Below are 17,463 nucleotides of genomic sequence, written 5' to 3'. Positions count from 1 at the left end.
CTTTGGCTGCGTTGCGTATACGATGCGCTCACTTTCAGGATACAAAAAAGTAAACCATTAGCGTAACACGCGTGCGTTGCGTATTTTGACAGGTTGACGCGCATTTGGAAATGTGCCTTTCCCCTAGAGCGATTTTGACGGCCGAGCGCAACCACAGTAATGGCTTCTAATTGTGGTTGTTGTTAGTACGCGTCAACTCTTAATTCACTAGATAGGCACGTCTCAACCTCACGGCACTACAGGACAGACCCTTGTTGGTTTGATACCAGAATGAATTTGATTGTATTTGACCCTCCAAAGGTAGAATGATTCTTTTAAGAGGTGGCAGTTCACTTTCCTGGTTACATAAGGGGACACCACCAACGTACCTCTGGGATTGAAGAACACACGTATCGCAGTCGAGCAAACTGAACGTACTGTGCACTGCACAAACAACAGACAGTAACGCACATACCAATGAAGGTGAAAGATTTTTATTATGTTCTGATACTAAAATGAATAAGTCCAAGAACGTGTCTTTTACAAAGGTACATCTTCCACAGGCTTAGACCACACTTATAATTATTGTTCATGATTTGCACTAACGTTCGTGTGGACGGTTTTGGACCGACGTGTTTAATCCTTCGTCCACGATCGGAGTCAGTCACACATAGACGTGCGGTAGTGCACGTCGCCAAGCCGTGACTGCGGTGACGGCAGTCACTTTGCTTCGCAACGAAGTGCTGTTAATTCGACAAATCCACAGCGTTACATTGTTGAGGGAAGAGACACAAAGCTGTGGTAAATTTTCCCATCCTTTGAAAAAAAAAAAGAACTTCTGTGAGCATCTTCGGCCAGTAGATCCCGTTGTGGCATTATCTAGGCACTCGGGAACGTCCTATGGTTTATGGACTTTCGCAAGATAAATTACATGAGTTTTGGGTGTCAAAAACGAGCACTATTTTCTTGATTTTTTCAAACCGGTGAACCAAAACGAAACAAGCCCATTGAATGATACACAAATAAATGAACAACAAGTCGGTAAATTTTTGAAAAATAACGGCAACAGCAAATGGTGTTCGCCTATATACCACCTTAAACAACACAACTGCATCAGAACTCTCGTGAAAAATCATTAAGATTCATTAAAATCAATGTGGGGTGACCATATGACATGTATGGTTGCTTGGATGGGTGATACACGGTGCCGGTAACCAATTCCAAACAAAACTTTACTTTTTAGTACTTCAAAAGACACAATTTTTTTTCTACCAAAAGTTTAAGATTAAAGTTAAGTGTTAAAATTTTAACATAAACCCCGTCACCAAACCCAAACCCCATCCGTGGCGTGGGGGGGGGGGGTACTCAGTTACCGAAAGCTCGGCAATCACACATCTCAGAGCACTGATTTGATATTACATTCTTGTCGATGTGCTCCGGGGATCACCTTGGGATGACAATTTCATATTTTTCCCGTGATGTCCCAATCATGCTTGACCGCGATGTGTTGTGATGGCAATGAGTGCGTAGTGTTGTGATGGTAATCTACTTATTCAAAATAAACTAGTCAAGCATGCAGCGTTCGCGCGTGCGCTTGCACGGGGTTGAAGCTGTCCTAGGATTATGCGATCACCGTGGCCAAGGCGGTCCCCATGTGGCGGTATTGTTTACATTTAGCGCATTCCAGTCACGTGGGTGAAAAAGTACTATTTTCAAGGATGAATTTGCGCCGAATTTGTTTTTTTGGGGGGAGGCCTACCCGATGTGTATTGTAACACTGTATATGCAGTATTTGCCCGAAGACTTGTGAAAAAAAAACCAAAAGCGTACTCGGGCGGGACCTTGGCCCGCGACTTCCTGCTTACTAGTGCAGACCACGGACGTATATAAGAAAATCTGGACTTGCAATGCCCTTAATCAGCTTATAGAAATCACTGAATCCACTAGCAGCCACATTACAGAGCCGAACGCAAAGCTTGCCCAGCAATGCCCGCCTTTGTTCTCTCTGGCGTCCATAGAAGCGACCCAACCCGCGCATTTGTATTCGGCTCGGTAAAATGGTGGCTGGTTGGCTTCTATTTCATACAAAGGCATTGCACGTCCAGATTTTTTTTATATACGTCCGTGGTGCAGAGGTCTTCTACACTCAACCACCGAGCTTGCCGATGTCGACTTGCTGGTTGGAGTCAGATGTAGCAGCAGGTACTGCAAACAACTATTATAATATTATAATACACGTCGGGCAGGGCTAAAAAAAATTACAAAATTAATTATACAGTGTACACCATGAGATTAAAGCAGGCAATATATTAGCACATTTCTTGGAAGTGATTGCATTGCCGATTTTGAATGAACAATCGTTTCAAGAAATAAAGTAATTACCCCTCTTCCAACTAAACTCAGTTCGAAAACATTCATAAATTTTATATCGGCCGTATTGTAAAGGGCTGTAACCCTTTCAGCAGAACGAGTTCTCATAGACGTTCACAGATTGTGGCCCCTGAAATTATAAATATTCAAACTTAAATGTTACTGTTTTCCAGGTGCCAGTTTTCCTCATTTTCCTTTGGCCAAGGAGCTAAATAGGTAGAGTACCTAAATACAGGCTTTCCCCCCAAAAACTGAATTGGCAAGCAAAACTTAGTTTCACACCAATTTCATAAAACCGTCAAAAAATACACGAAAAACTCTCTTCTCTTTGGAAAAGCATCCGATTGGAAAGTAACTGATGCATTGGTGTAACTGGACGCTCAACAATCCAACTGCAAGGATTTCAAACAGACACATTTTCATCGGATTTTCTGTCGAGTCTCGACAGAGGCAAGTAGTTGCTAAGATGGCTGATGGTGGTGGTGGTGTTATCCTGGTCACTCTTGCTGAACAGATGAGATCCCGGGCCCTCTGCAACAAGGGTTGTAATCAAACAAAACATTGATGTGAAATAATCTGTACAAAGTTGATTAATGCTGGTTAACTCTTAACTAGCGCAAGTTTGAGCGACGACGATGTACGGCTCGACTAGCACCGCCCGAAAGATGGAAGGTTTGGACAAGCTAGTCCACCGTTTGTAACCAGCAGGCCCCAGGGTATGGTCACACCGCTGGTTGTCAATAACCAATTTCATTTATCATTACGGAGGGGACCATTCACATGAAAATAAATGTACGAGATTTCATTGACCGTGTGCGCTGCGAGAATCCTAGCCAACTTCGAAATGTGAGAAATAATGAGATTTAAAAAAAATGGCCAACTAGGGTCGATCGAGTGTCAAATGAATTGCGCGCGCATTGTTAAAAAGCATCTGACAACTGGTCGAACTAAACTTCACGTCAAACTTGCCATATTGTTCACGAAAAAAACGGTAAAACAACGACAAAACGAAGTATGTTCATAAACAGCGAAATATGAAAAAAAATCGAAAGTTTTCTTTGACTTGAAAAGCTGCCAAAATTTTGAATCTTCACCACTTAAAAAGTGCAGCTCACAACAGACTTATATATATATATCAATAATACAAAAATAAGCAAAAAATACAAACATTCAAGAATCAAACAATGCTTTCTGCTCTCTGATTTTGCTTTGCTTACTGTGTTTAATTCCATACCCTAAAGTGTCTAGTCTGTCTGCGCTATTCGTTTTAGATTGTTACGTTTGTCCTTTTAGGTGCGCTGTGGTGACTTTTTATTGCTGTTTATTAAGCTGTGCACAGCATGTTAAGTCGTTCTATGTTTGTGGTAAAGTCGTCGTGGTAGAGGTAAGAGATTTTGTCAGTAAAGACGTACTTCCAAACTTCTCCCCTTCCTCGATGGTGTCAGGCAATTCCCGGCCCAGGGTTTCAGGCAGCATCAGCGACAGTGTCCCGGCCAGTAAGGAGCTTCCAGCGAAGACACACAGAGGAAGCGGTTCCCAGTACTTGCCAAGGAGCAGAATGATGGGGCAGAGAATGCCGCTGATACGCCCTGCCATGGAAGACATACCCATGCCGATGCTCCTGCATTATAGAGAAGATAATTTCAGCCCTTTAAATATGGCATTAGTCCCAGGGTTAATAATTATATCTTCTCCTTGCACTACAATTCCTCACGTTCAAATCCTGCCTAGAGGGCACCGTGGATTAATGTTGTTCAAGTGCACCCACGTTTTCATTCTGTGTAAGCAAGCTTTTCCCTTAATCCGCCTCCTCTACCATAAGTGCAAACATGAGGCTTCAATGAAACGAGTCATAAAGCTAGTTTAAAAGACAACCTTAAGACCAAGTCCTATATATTTCATTCTGAACGTTTTCTCTGCAATATGAATATCTCTAATTTGTTTGAAACAAATGCTACAAGATCGAGGGCCTTCAAACCTGACAACCGTCGGATAGATTTCACAGGAGTAGATGTAGATGTGGCTGAAAGCCCCGCTGACAGCAAACTTCCCTGCCATGGCTACTGCTGCCCGCGCTGGACCCAAGGCTGTTTCGAACACACCATGGAAGCAAATAAATCGGAGGTACAGTTAGGGGTAATCTGTAAGGCTAAAGATCCTTAGGCATAACAGGAGCAACTAGTTTTTTTTCTGTTTAAGCTTGACAACAACGGACATCAAATCAATTTGCTTGGCTCTGCCTAGTCTTGGTTCCAAGACCTTCCAGTAGTCATTCCGCAACACAAACCGCATACGTACACTTTTAGAGCTCGCTATCACCACAAATCGTTATCCTGTGATAGCGATTCGTGATGTGACAGCGCCCTGAACATGTACCTGTAATGCACATATATGTGTGTACACGTATGTAATGGTTGTGTCGTGGAACTGGAATGTCTTGCAACCAAGACTAGGCTCTACCCTGCACCAATGAACAATTTGGCCAGGCTGATGTTGGTCCGTCACAATGTTCCAAACCCTTGCAACCACTTGTAAGTACATGCACATGTATCATTGTGTGCATGCGTAAAACTCACGAATGAAAATGCTGATGAAACAGAATACTCCTGCAGAAATGTAGAATCCGACCAATGAGAGACGCCTGCCGATTCGCTCCATTATGAACCAACAGAAAAGGTAGCTTGGAATCTCAACAGCTCCGGACACGAAGGCAGCGATGTAGTCGTCGACACCAAGGGCTTGAGTACTCAGAGACAGCCCGTAAAACACCATGATGGCAGCAAACCTACAAGAAAATAACAAAACAAAATTGGAACCGACTCGTCGGTTCAGTTCTATGGCCTACCATGCTAACAAAGATCAACCCGAGAAAACCCAACTACAGAATCTGACAGTCAACCTTTAGAGGGATCCCAATACGACACTTTTAGCGTCGATCTGCGCACTTCCGCGTTTGAAAACGATCGAGGCAGTATGTGTCGGCTTCATCGTCGATCACACGATTGAAAGTGAGGAGTCAAGACACAAAATACACACAGGTATGTTACATTTTAGACTTTTCACGTTGCAAAATTTAGTGGCAGAGAAACAATAACGGCAATTTACTACTAACGTACCGGCGATGGTCGTGTATCTGCATGTGCAGAGGGCGTGGTTTAAACTGAAGTGGCGTCACACTTACGAACCGGACACTGCATGTACTGTGTCGACTCCGCGGGCGCGCGCGAGGAAGATAATACAAGGAGCCTCAGTTTCGATGCTGATATGCGCAGACGGCGCTGATGTGAAACCCCTCTATAGTTCTGGCGGAGAAGTGAGAGTAAATCCGGCATTTTTGCCCAGCCACACAAAGCCAGAAAAATAGAATGTAAGGCCTACATCTGTACAGTTACTTCACTTCACAAAGGAATACGTAGATTTCATTGGGGGCTTGGGAGACGCTTGGTGGCTGCAGACAAAGGGTCCTTTCAATTTGTGCTCAGATTTACACGTGCATGCCACGTATGTTTGAACCTATCGTTTAGCTTGTGCGCATGCGCACTGAATCATGCTAAGGTCAGTGGCCAGCAAGATGGCTTTTGACTAAGGTAGGTTGACCCCAAAAGTAACAGATCGACATCACACTCAGATTTCGTTGTTTCCCCCTTTGTTTCCATACTGATTAGAATTTCAACCCCAAAAGTCTCGGCAGTGATAAACTAAAAATGCACTCACGGTCTCTGGGGACCAAACCTAAGTGATGCAGTGCGCGTGCGTGCCCAGGACAGACAAAAAGGACTGTTGGTTTTCTTTCACCACCAACCGTCTCATGACAACCCACTCTCCTCACCAGTCAAGGCACATTACTAGAGTTTTCTTCCGCAAGTTGGGGGTTCGGAAGAGATCCAAGTGTGTCACTCGTCGTGCTGCATCAGACGGAACCTCCTGACAGTAAGTACATGATCATATACATGTTCAAATCATAATCAATTATTGTTAGAATAATCCTGGCGTACTTGGAGCACACGTTGGGTACAGGGGATGAGTTCTTTGCTGTGCAGAAAACTAAATCAATTTTTCGTCCAAAAATCTAGAAATTATCTGTGCTTTGGAACGAACGGGATCGTAACTATACAATAGTCTTTCAAAGCACTCTGTCTTTTTTTTTCAATTGCATGTGTAATACTTGTGGAAACAGATTTTGAATTAAGTTTGTTGTATCACTTGCTTCCGAACCATTTAGCAACACCTCAACGGAATCCTTTTAACTTATTTTACGCTAAAGGGTTAGCATTTCAAGTTGGAAAGACTGACACTGCCAGGGAAATGCCGAAACTATGAGTAGTATAAGAGGTACTGGCATCATTTTAAAACCTTGTGCAGAGCGCCCTCAGTCAGCTATTGACGGCCATTTTCGTAATTTCTTAATTAAAATTTTTTTACGGCCAAATGCAAAGACCTTATAAACCAACCTACCTCTGCCGATGCTGAATAACCTAGTTTAGCCGCCTTTGAGGTAGGAACTTCCCCTTGGCTGGTATAAGTTTCACCAGAGCCAGCCTCTTGTTCAGTCCCATAGGAATACGTACTATAATCTCTCTGCCACGTGGCCCTTATGGGGTCGATTACACAAAGGCTGCCTGTCATATATCTATTGTCAGTCTCTCTGATGTGTCTCTGAGCTGTCTAGACAGCAGTTTGAGTTGTTTCATCTTGTGGGGGGATCCCATTTTTGTTGACTTAGTGGCCCCCCTCCCCCTGGACTGGATAAAATGTACTGTTGCCGTATTCTGACCTTTTTTTCTTCTTTTTTTTGGTAGGCATTGGTAGATGCCCAGGGACACCCTCAAATCAATTTAAATGCCATTACAAGGGTGTTTGGGGTTGGGGGCATGATTACAAATGGCTATATGACATTGACGGAGTTGGGCCCATGATCAGTTAAATACGAGGTCGGTGCACCAGAGGATTTTAACTGAAGTCTTCAAGTGTTTCATTACGTGGAAAAACCATGGATTTGGAAAAGTACGTTGAGAAAATATTGATCAATAGGCCCAACCATCACAATTTGCATTCTACATAATACCTTTTTCTGTTCGTCGGTAGGTCCAGTTTCACGACTCTTATTAATTACGTCCTCAGAAACCGTTGTGCCGTTTACTTTGGCAATTTTACGGATGATCTTCTTAGCTTCATTGAACTTGCCTTTCGATATCAGCCAACGCGGTGACTCAGGAAAGATTCTGCCGACGAAAGCAGGGAAATGATTGAATTCTTGGCCAATGTTTAAGGCATACATGGGGTAATGAAAAAGTACATAAATCTGTCCCTCTGTACTTCATTTTGATAATGTGCAGTGTCATCACATGTCTGTAAGCAGACGTCATTTGACAAATAACTTGGGTTCACCCAGTTTGAACAGCATGTCCTGCTTCTGTAACAGTTAACACTTAATTCGGAGGCGTGTGTCATACCAGACTGGCCTGACCGTAAATTCCATCCCACAAACTACAAAACTGCTTATCGCATATAACTATTAAGTGATTAATTGGAAGAGTTTGAACAAATTTTCCTTCAGGAATAAGGACTGGAATTACATGAATTTTGATCACAATGATGACAGTTGTGCTGTCATGAATGAAACTCCCAAATGCCTATTGACAATGTAATTTGTTCAACTTATTTTCGCAAGGTTTTGAACCGAACACGGAGTCGTATCAACTTCGATTTTCCCGGTTGCGTATTTTTTCCCTTGGAGGTTTAAGGGTGATTATAATAAAATGGGTGTATCTGAAACGTTGCGCATGCGTTTTGCGTAGGGAGTGGGGGCAATTTCCATAAATGGGGTACACAAACTTTTAAGTATAAGACTCAACAAAATTGCTTTCCTTACCGACTTGCATGCTAGCTTTTTGTAAGGAAAGCGTTATAGGTCTACTTAGAACCAACAGACCGAGGGTTCAAGTTTATTATGTAGGCTAGTAATTGTTTTTCTTGGTGGTAGTTAGTCGGTTGGAGAATGTTTGTACAATAGTAAAGTAAAACCCGACAGTTACCCTAGCAATTAAGTTTCTAAATGTCCATTAACCTAATCGAGCTTGCAGGTAACCACGCCCATATATGATAACTACCCCCAACCCTCCTAGGAAAAAATACGCTTCCCAGTAAGCAAGGTCGTAAAAACGGTTACAATAAACTATGCAACAGGATCAAGACGAACTAAGTAATTGACTGAACCCGGATCTGAACCTGCGACCTCCGGGATACCGTACCGCTGCTCCTCCAACTGAGCTATCTAGCCCTCTGTTGGCGGCTCTTCCCATGTGTCAATGTCTTTGCTTCAGGGTAATCGGAAGCCATGAAACCCAAAACACAGTAAAGCCAGGGATCACCCCCCATTAACACAACACAACCTGGGAAGTGGTGAATTGGTATCACTCGGGGAGGATACGATTGTTGGCACACAAATCACGAAACAGATCACATATGGAACTGACTGTACTGAGTCTTGGTCTTCATCTTAAACAGTTTTGCGATATTCCAAGAGAAATTGTTGGTGGAAGATTTTTTTAATTAAGGACAGAGTCATGTTCGTATGCTCTTTGACAAAGACTGACTTGTGCAAAACCATCAAAGTAGCACTGTCACGTGCATATTGTGGAAAGTTTTTTGCTGAGAAATGAACCTTCCGTTCACTTGAATGAAAACGTGTGAAGATCTTGTTTGTATTGTTTAAACACACAATACATGTAGTAATCAACATGAAAACACGCAAAGCAAAATATCCACTTTTTCCTTTAAAGTTGTAGTGAAGGAAGAAAGAGCCACTTATTCCCCTTTGTTGTTAATTTCTCCTCAAGTACATGTATATACTTACAGGATCAGTAGGAATCCAGGGATATAAGGAAGTGATACTGCCAACTGTAGATGGCGCCATTCCCGTACAAAGAAAGCCACAAAGGATAAGAGCAAGAAACCCAGTGCGAAGGCGATCGAGTGCAGAGTACCAACCAAAACACGTTTCTGAGGCCCAACTATCTCCGTTGCTGTTGACAAGATAATACAACCATACAGCATCAATGACTGACAGGTTGGAGCTTTTGCCTTGGAGTAAAGTAATCTAAAGCTGTAGCTTGAGGGGTTGAATATTATAAAATGTAATGCAACATTTAGAATATATAAAAATTATGAGGTCCCTCGTCAAATATCGCTTCTTATTAACCAAAAAATACACACGCTCATTATCTCAAGAAGACATGAACTTGTAATTAGCCCGACTTCGCACATTTTACACGTGCAAAGTTATGGGTTGCAAGCATAAGCATAAAAAAGAGAGCAAATTTTGTTGCAATCAGGTGGTTCAGTATTACGTGCAATGTTTCGTTTAATAGGGCAAACGACAACAATTGCTGAACTGCCTCTCGGACTTTGCTGCACTTTTGATGGAGGCCGAAATCCAATTTCTGTAGAATTGAGAAAGGCAAGAAATTGAATACCCACATGCAATGGAAGCTATCAGGCTAGCTCCGTAGCCACAAGCTGCAGTGATGAACCGCATAGCCATGTAAGCTGCAAAGTTGGGTACAAAACTCGTCACAATGGATGAAATAGTGACGAGAAAAAGACTGAAGAAGAAGGCAAACTTTCGGCCAAGCCTGGCAAAAAAAGAGAAGAGGCAAGAAAACAGAAACACAAGTAAACCAAAGTATATCAAATGGAGTATTTAAGCATACAGCACACAGCCTGGGTCAGCTTGTTGGTGTTTTTTGACATTATCAGGGATTGGATATATATGCGATAGGCCACAGATTGGGGCATTTCTTTATTTGGCCAGTTGACTGAATTAAGAAAATAATTGCGCCTTGGTCAACATATATACAATTGAAACTGATGAAGTAAATAAATATACTTACTCCTATATAGGGGACTTTCAAGTTAGACGATTATATTCTGCTCTTAAAAACCAATGTATTATTTTCTCGAGCTCAAACCTCAAAATCAGAAAGGAAACCATGTCAGAGCAGTACCCCCTTTACAGGTTTCTTCAGGTTTACGAGCTAAAGTTAGGCGCTTTTGGTGTCATCAGATATAAATAATAATATGAACAATAATTACAGGATTGAATCTGAGATTTCGGAAACCGTGTTGCCCGCGACTCACCTCTCGCGCGAAGTCTGCAAAGTTCCCCGAATCGCAAAGTTTGTTTTTAGCTCATGCATGCAAAAGGCAGCCCTGCTGATTTTTGTCGACTGCGTGCACTTTATACGAAAGAAATTATTTTTTGCAGTCTTCATTTTGTACTCAAAAACATGTTTCAACTAGAAAATAAAAGCCATGATGATTTTAGAAATTTCAAAATCTGAGAGTAAATGGCCATGAAATTTACACCCATATGCACATTTTTAATGGGCTGCTCACGCTTTTGTGCCATCCTGGCCATTAATGGGTATTTTCTACTCGGAGTGTATAATTATAATTGTGCACGATGTAGCGCTTTAAGTAAACGAGCGCAGTTCCATGCATCCAAAACACGGAGTAGGCCTAAACCTGTTTTTGAGTTAAACTCGAAATATTCAGATGTCTCAATGCTCTGTATTACTGATTTAAATAATATCATTTTACAGTCGACTCCCCTTGGAGACGAACTTTTATCGTTTGAGCTAAAATGCCATTAGGAGGTCAAGAAATGGAACCAAACTAATTAAGAATACACAAACAACCGCGGAAAAGAGGGAACGAATCATCATTCAATTTACCAACAAGCAGTTCATGGTTATCGTTTCGATTCAAATCTGCAAAAACTCACCAGTCAGCTACCGATCCCCACACAAAGGAACCCGCTAGTAAACCTACGAACCAGACAGACTGAGCAATACCAGCGAAATCTCCCCGCTCACAAACCAGACTGAACTGAAAAATGAAAGAGACACCCAAATAAACATACAAACAATCAAATGAAAAGACAAAGACATATAAGGCTTTCAGCTCTGTGGCCCGCGATCATTTTTTAAAGAATTAATTGTAATTATCGCAAGTATTTCAAAGAATTTGAAATACGGGAGACCATGTGTGGGGCGGTGATGCGGAGAAGCAACCTACGCGAATCAATTTTGTTTTTTCAGCGGCGAGTAGTCTTTATGGTGGCCCTGAAAGGACATCACCCGTTGCAAATATCTTCGGATGTGTTTGTCAAAATATTTGCCACGTCTCAAATATTTTCATAAATTAATAGTTACAGACATTTGCGACGTGTGATTGCCCTCTAGGGCTGTCATAATCCTGAACACTCAACGGACAACGAAATCAATGATTTTCAAAGGTTATTCTGTTGGTGGTGTAGATAAAATTTACACATTACATTATACAAAGAAATTCAACAGGCGCAAGAAAAATGAAAATATTTATCTCGTTCACAACCGTTCACACTTCATATAAGGTTACCATGAATGGGTGTCCCCAGGATTTTTTTGGGAGGGGAAGAAGTACTTTTTTTTCCAAAGGGGTGGGGGAGTTTAAGGGAGATGGACAAAGTACTCGTCAACAACGAACTCGCTTTTTCTCTTTTTGACTTTCATTCTGTTCCCGTTATCACCGCAGTGCAGTTTTTAAAAGCTGAGCCTTCAGGACTTTTTGAGTACCTCTTAGCAGTCATTTTGACACCAATTTTGTGAAAATCGAACAACTTTCTGAATCTACTTGTTGTTGGTTGTGGTGGTTGTCGATTGTGGTTGTTGTAGTTGTTGTTGATGTTGTGGTGGTTACCGATGTTGTTGATGTTGTTGTACATTTAGTTGATTTGGATGTTGTGGCTGTTGCAAAATTAATGCGAGAATTTACAACCTTTACTGAGATGACATACCTCCTCGTTGATTGTGGACTTGTAGCGCGACCGGTCAAAATCCCACCCAGCATCACAGGCGATGACATCCGTGGAATTCCAACCTTGATCGCCATCGTCCTCAGCAGTCGCGTACCGCTCACACGAGGAATAAACTCGCTTCCCGTCGTCGTCCAGCTCATACGGTATGCTCTCGTTCTTCTGTGCCTCCTGACAGGCAGACACAGAGTCCAGCTGAAGTTGAGTGCAGTTGATAGCCTCGCTTGCCGGAATCAAGCACCAATGATCGGTGTTGGCGGCCAGGAACACTTGAGCTAGGAACTGACACGCTGTTGGAAGCTGTATCAGGCATAGAGCCAGGACTACGAGTTTTTGGTACTTGCCGAAATTCCCAACATGATGCAAGATGTCCTCGAAAAGCATTATGACGGTTGCTTTATCTAGTGATGTGGATATGATGCATGCTTAGGCAGCTCATGATACGAATTGGGCTTTTCGTGGCAGATGTTAAGTAATGGATTAATACTACTCTCACCAATGGGCTGACGTGTATATTTCATCGTGTTGTTGCGTTTTGTAACAAACCCAATGTTATACATTATGCCAAATTCTATACTGCATGCAATAAAATGTGCGCCTACTTCGTGCACTGGCATCTACCAAAGAACACAATGTTATAGTTACTGAACCCTGCAAACCACATCTGCCTGTTACTGTGCCTGTAAACACCTCCATAACTCGGCCAGTGATACCCACTGAACAAATACAAGTGACAATGAAATATACATGAACCGTTACGCATAACCTGTATCGCTGTCTATACACACACGACCACCAAATTACCACGCATACACGTTTATGTTAAGCACTACAGGGTGTCTAAAAAACGGTAATCCTACCTAAAGGGGTTATTGTGGCCAGACTATTTGTTTACCAGCAAAAAGCGCTGTATCGTCTTAAAGCCGAAGCTTCATCACGCCTTTCAATGAAACCTTGGGTCATGCATCACGGAGCACCATTGTCTTAAAATTGTGGTGCAAAAATACAGTTGCTTCACTTGTGAACCGATGTCATTCTGGCACACAGACAATGTATCAACCTCCAGTTGTCATAATGGTTCAGCTAACGGCAGAACAGAGAATCTTTGTGGTCAAGAAATGGCATGAAACCGGAAGTTTGCAGGCTACACAGGACGCCTTGCGAGAAGCATTCCCAGACCGAGAACCACAAGCGAAGAAAACAATCTGGGCCAATGTGAGAAAGTATGAAGCGCACGGAACCAGCCTCAACCGCAACACAGGACGTTCAGGAAGGCCAAGGACGGCGAGATCTCGAGAAAGCATCGCTGCCGTATGACAGCAACTGATTTACCACCCAAAGGAGACAAGTGCAAGACGGACTGAGCCACGCCACTTTTAATTGGATCACGCGTCATGACCTTAATTTCCATCCGTTCCGCGTCCACATCCGTCATCATGATCTGCCTGCTGATCTTGAAGACAGACTTCTTGTGAGCGGCTTCTTGAGCGGTGTGAGAGAAATTCCAGATTTCTTCGCAACTTCTTGATCGGGGATGAGGCTGCGTTTGCAATGAACGGTGAGGTCAACACCCACAATGTTGTTCAGTGCGCCCCAGCTGGAGGAAGGAGGGGATTGTGGCAATGGCGTGATCATTGGTCCATTTTGCTTTGAACGAAATGTCAGAGGTCAGGCCTATCCACTTCCAGCGAGGGCAAAATGGAATGTTCCGTTGTTTGGTGGGTTCAAGATAGTGCACCAGCCCATCGTCTCGTCGCTGTTCGAAATCGACGCTTTGAACCACCTCACTGAATGGCCCCCAAAGTCACCAGACCCCAACCCCTTTGACTTCTTTTTGTGGGGTCATTTGAAAAACGGAGTTTTCAGCACCCCTCCCCACAACATGCAGGATTTGCGTTAAAGGATTCATCGCGAGGTTGACAGTTTGCGACAAGATCCACGTGACCGTGGGACGAGCTGTGGAAGACATGCCCCGTCGATCTCAACTGTGCTTGAAGTTTAAGAGGGGAGGTGGACACGTGGAAGGTCTTGGCCCATGAGACAAAATCATACAAACTTCGGCTGTTAGGTGTTTTACACATAATCGTAAATAGAATCCATGGAGCAAACCAGGCTTAAAATTCAGGAATAAAATCCTGGAATTAAAAAAAATCATGAACCTGTGTCGATTTTGTCCCGGAGGAAAGGGAAGAAACTGCATTTTTTATACCCAGCATTCAGCAAGAAATGAGACCGAGGGGTACCCCCCCAACATGTCCAATTCCAGACTATTGTTACTTAACACATCCCCCAAGATGTCTGAAAGGAATTCCCCAGATTCCTGCGAGACAATGACCAACACAAAGCAGGGGGGTTCTCTCCGTCTCATACCTTGCTGCATATGGCATTTTTGCACCATAATTTCAAGACAATGGTGCTCTGTGGTGCGTGGCCCTGGAATGCTACCCAAGGTTTCATTAAAAGGCGTGAAGCTTCGTCTTTAAGATGATACAATGCTTTTTGCTGGTAAACAAACAGTCTGGTCATAATAACCCCTTTGAGTAGGATTACCTTTTTTAAGATACCCTGTATGTATAATCATCCCTGGCATGCCATGTTGGGTCACGATTAATCCACTCATGTGACATCATCCTATTACAGTGACAACATATGAGATATTTCGCGATTAGCCTGACGATCCGCTCGTACAAAAATTATCAGTTTTTAATACAGAACAGAAAACACTCATCGGCAAGATACTACACAAATGACTGTGTTCTACAACAAAACTTACAACCATAAGCAGCAAAATCTCCCTAGAGTGTGAGCAAAATCATATCAAAATTGGAGGATTCAGGACAGTTGGGTTTAGCCCTAACAGTCCTGAATCCTGAATAGCCAAGGTCTAACATAAAACTCTGCGTGTGGCTAAGCTAACAATGAAAGCGACTACACTGTGTTCGTTAAATTTACGTGAACCTAACATTTGAATTCTCCCTACCACAGACACTGTTGCTCTGTAGCTATGCCTCGTCCTTCGGGCAAGCGTTTGCTTATACAGTTACGTAAGAGACGCCTTGCACAATACAATGTTTTCAACGGATTAGAAGGACACAAAGGATCCAGCCATTGCTTTGCAAAAGCTTGTCCCAAATCACGAGGTATACAGCAGCAGTGTCTGTATATAATACGGAGAATTCTGAATTGTTTGTTTATATGCTAGATTAGATTTTAATCGAAGTTTACTCGCAAAAGGCGCCACCTAATATTTGCCTTTTATACCGCTTAACGCGTGCAAATTCATTTATCAGAACGCTGGTTTACGACCAACACTTAGTCTATAGCCTACTTGCAGTGGGAATCGAGGCTGCACATGAAATTTTGTAACAGCTTTCAGTAGGGTGATTTTACCTTGCTGTGTAGGTCAGTGGAGTGACTAGACGCTGGTTTTCAGACAGTCGTGTAGCGGGTCACACTTCTAGATGTTCGGAGTCCTCAGTCGAATGAATGTCTAACTTGCGAGTGGGACTGACATCAACTCCGCAAGTTTTGGGAAAAACTAAGTTGTTCACTTCGCTAGACTCAACCTAACTGCGCAGCACATGGCACTGCAACCGAGGGCTATATGCATTGGTGGATGAGCATTGCGCTGTGTACAGAGCATTCAGGGAGTGGCTCTGTTGCAGGCCATGACTGCGTGGGTTATTCAACCAACTCTAAGTCATTCATGAACGAGAACGAGTATTCAGTAGACACACAACACAATAACCGGGTCGTGGGGTTGTCGGGGACTCGATGTAAAAAGGCCATGCACTGTTGGGGAATTCGTTTTTCTCTTATCCATGGCTGAACTATAATTATTAGCAATAACACAAGCCATGTCACGTACATGCCTTGGTCAAGGCCATAGAAACAACACTTTCAGAGGCGAATCTTGCGGTGGTTACCCCCCCCCCATTTAGCCGCGGACTAAAGGGATCTCACCAGTGAAATGACTAGAAACGAATAAAAAAATCCTGCACGAGGATTGCGCCGTCCATAAACAATTAGTTCGATAGTTTTAGATTAGAGGAGAAATTAATACTGTAACTTTTGGAGTTTTCTTTTCATCGGGGAACGGTGCATGATGACCCTTAGCAGGGCATGTCCCTTCAGTATGCCCATCCCCCCTTTTACTTGAATGCTAGATCCGCCCCCGACTTAAACAGTGCTCTTATTCGGGTTCGATTGTACCATGGAGAAATGTTTTATTTCTCCATGATTGTGCTAGCCACACCTGTAAGCCTGTACTGTAAAGTGACACGTCTCTATAGCTCATACAAGAAGATATTTTATGAGGCAATGATCAGGTTAACCCCTTCATGGCAGGATTATTTTGACCGCGCTTGCTGAGCTGTAAGTAACATGCCGTGAATGGACGGCTTTGTCCAGCAGCAGGCTCCGTTAAACCAGCAGCTGCACGGTGACTGGACTGTATGTGTGGTATGCACTAATGCTCACAGAAAGGTGCTGTAGTAGCAGTCTTCCGTAGCGGAGGGGTTTTAAGATAAGGTCGTGTTTATGACAAGGACACTTAGGTCCCAAGTCTTTGTGTTTCGTTGTTTTCCATTACTGCTAATAAAAATAACTATTATAACAAAGAAAGTGTGAAGTCCCAAAGACCTTGTTATGACAGTGTTCCACAGCATCATTAAAGTGGATCCACATTATAGCATAGTTGGCTTTAGGTTCTGTTGTAACGTAGAAGCAAGTCATAACAACCAAAAGAACGGAACAAACGAAAGATGGCTGTGCACAAACTTCTACAACCTTTTAGTTGTTGTTTTGTTTTAATGGGGCTTTCAGCATCTCAGGCTATTGGCGCCAATAACTGTACGTTTATTCATACACTTTGTTAATCAGCATCACATTACGGAGTTAGGGAGAAGGTCCAGTTTTAGAGGCAGGAAGGAACCGGAGTCCCTAGAGAAAATGTGCAAGAGCGAGTATGGCCTGGAAACTAAATGCCCCTAGCGCCTGGGCCAATCCGGGACTGGAACCCGGGCCTCATTGGTGCATGCAAAGCGAGGAAAGAACCGCTACACTAACCTGCCCCCCCCACAACCTTTTATTAGTACGAGACACACTCTTATATACACACAATGCACTGTCAAAACCATTTAACTGTAAAGCAGTGAACCAATACCAAATTAGCATCTTAGTTACCCGCATAGCAATTTCAGGAATTCGTCAGGTGAGTCTAAACTTGCTCTATGGTATGTAGTTATTCAAATCACACA

The 17,463-nt window shown here is 42.9% G+C and overlaps 1 protein-coding gene across 3 annotated transcripts; it reads right to left on the bottom strand.

Annotated features, from left to right (window-relative positions):
• Positions 1–457: 457 nt before the first annotated feature.
• On the bottom strand, positions 458–15,949 carry LOC147798810 (organic cation transporter protein-like). 3 transcript variants are annotated; one of them, XM_087138369.1, is made up of 11 exons: positions 15,596–15,949; positions 12,188–12,606; positions 11,135–11,238; positions 9,829–9,983; positions 9,206–9,374; positions 7,415–7,571; positions 6,179–6,273; positions 4,926–5,134; positions 4,328–4,436; positions 3,762–3,970; positions 458–2,880 (listed from the first exon to the last, which is right to left on the bottom strand). In XM_087138369.1, the coding sequence occupies exons 2-11, from the start codon at positions 12,587–12,589 to the stop codon at positions 2,753–2,755; spliced, it is 1,737 nt and encodes a 578-aa protein (XP_086994495.1). In that variant the 5' UTR covers positions 12,590–12,606; positions 15,596–15,949; the 3' UTR covers positions 458–2,752. The 3 variants fall into 3 exon arrangements, with proteins under 3 accessions (XP_086994495.1, XP_086994497.1, XP_086994496.1); XM_087138371.1 differs by lacking the exon at positions 15,596–15,949 and adding an exon at positions 13,066–14,604; XM_087138370.1 differs by lacking the exon at positions 15,596–15,949 and having other exon boundaries at positions 12,188–13,056.
• Between the last annotated feature and the right edge of the window lie 1,514 nt (positions 15,950–17,463).

The sequence above is a fragment of the Acanthaster planci genome, linkage group LG06 (assembly GCF_054643075.1).
Source record: "Acanthaster planci isolate LZ-2023a linkage group LG06, COTS_SCS, whole genome shotgun sequence".
NCBI lineage: Eukaryota > Metazoa > Echinodermata > Asteroidea > Valvatida > Acanthasteridae > Acanthaster > Acanthaster planci.
The sequence above is the reverse complement of the archived record's forward strand: the minus strand, read 5'-3'. Positions and strand labels throughout refer to the sequence as shown.

What these genes read in the sequence shown, in the direction of transcription:
- LOC147798810 (XM_087138369.1), bottom strand. Translation starts at nt 12,589, where the DNA reads ATGCTTTTCGAGGACATCTTGCATCATGTTGGGAATTTCGGCAAGTAC. An exon ending in CCTGGATTCCTACTGATCCT is followed by an intron (nt 7,572 to 9,205) that starts GTAAGTATATAC and finishes TTTCGTCGGCAG; the next exon opens with AATCTTTCCTGAGTCACCGC. An exon ending in TTTCATCAGCATTTTCATTC is followed by an intron (nt 4,437 to 4,925) that starts GTGAGTTTTACG and finishes TGTTCGAAACAG; the next exon opens with CCTTGGGTCCAGCGCGGGCA.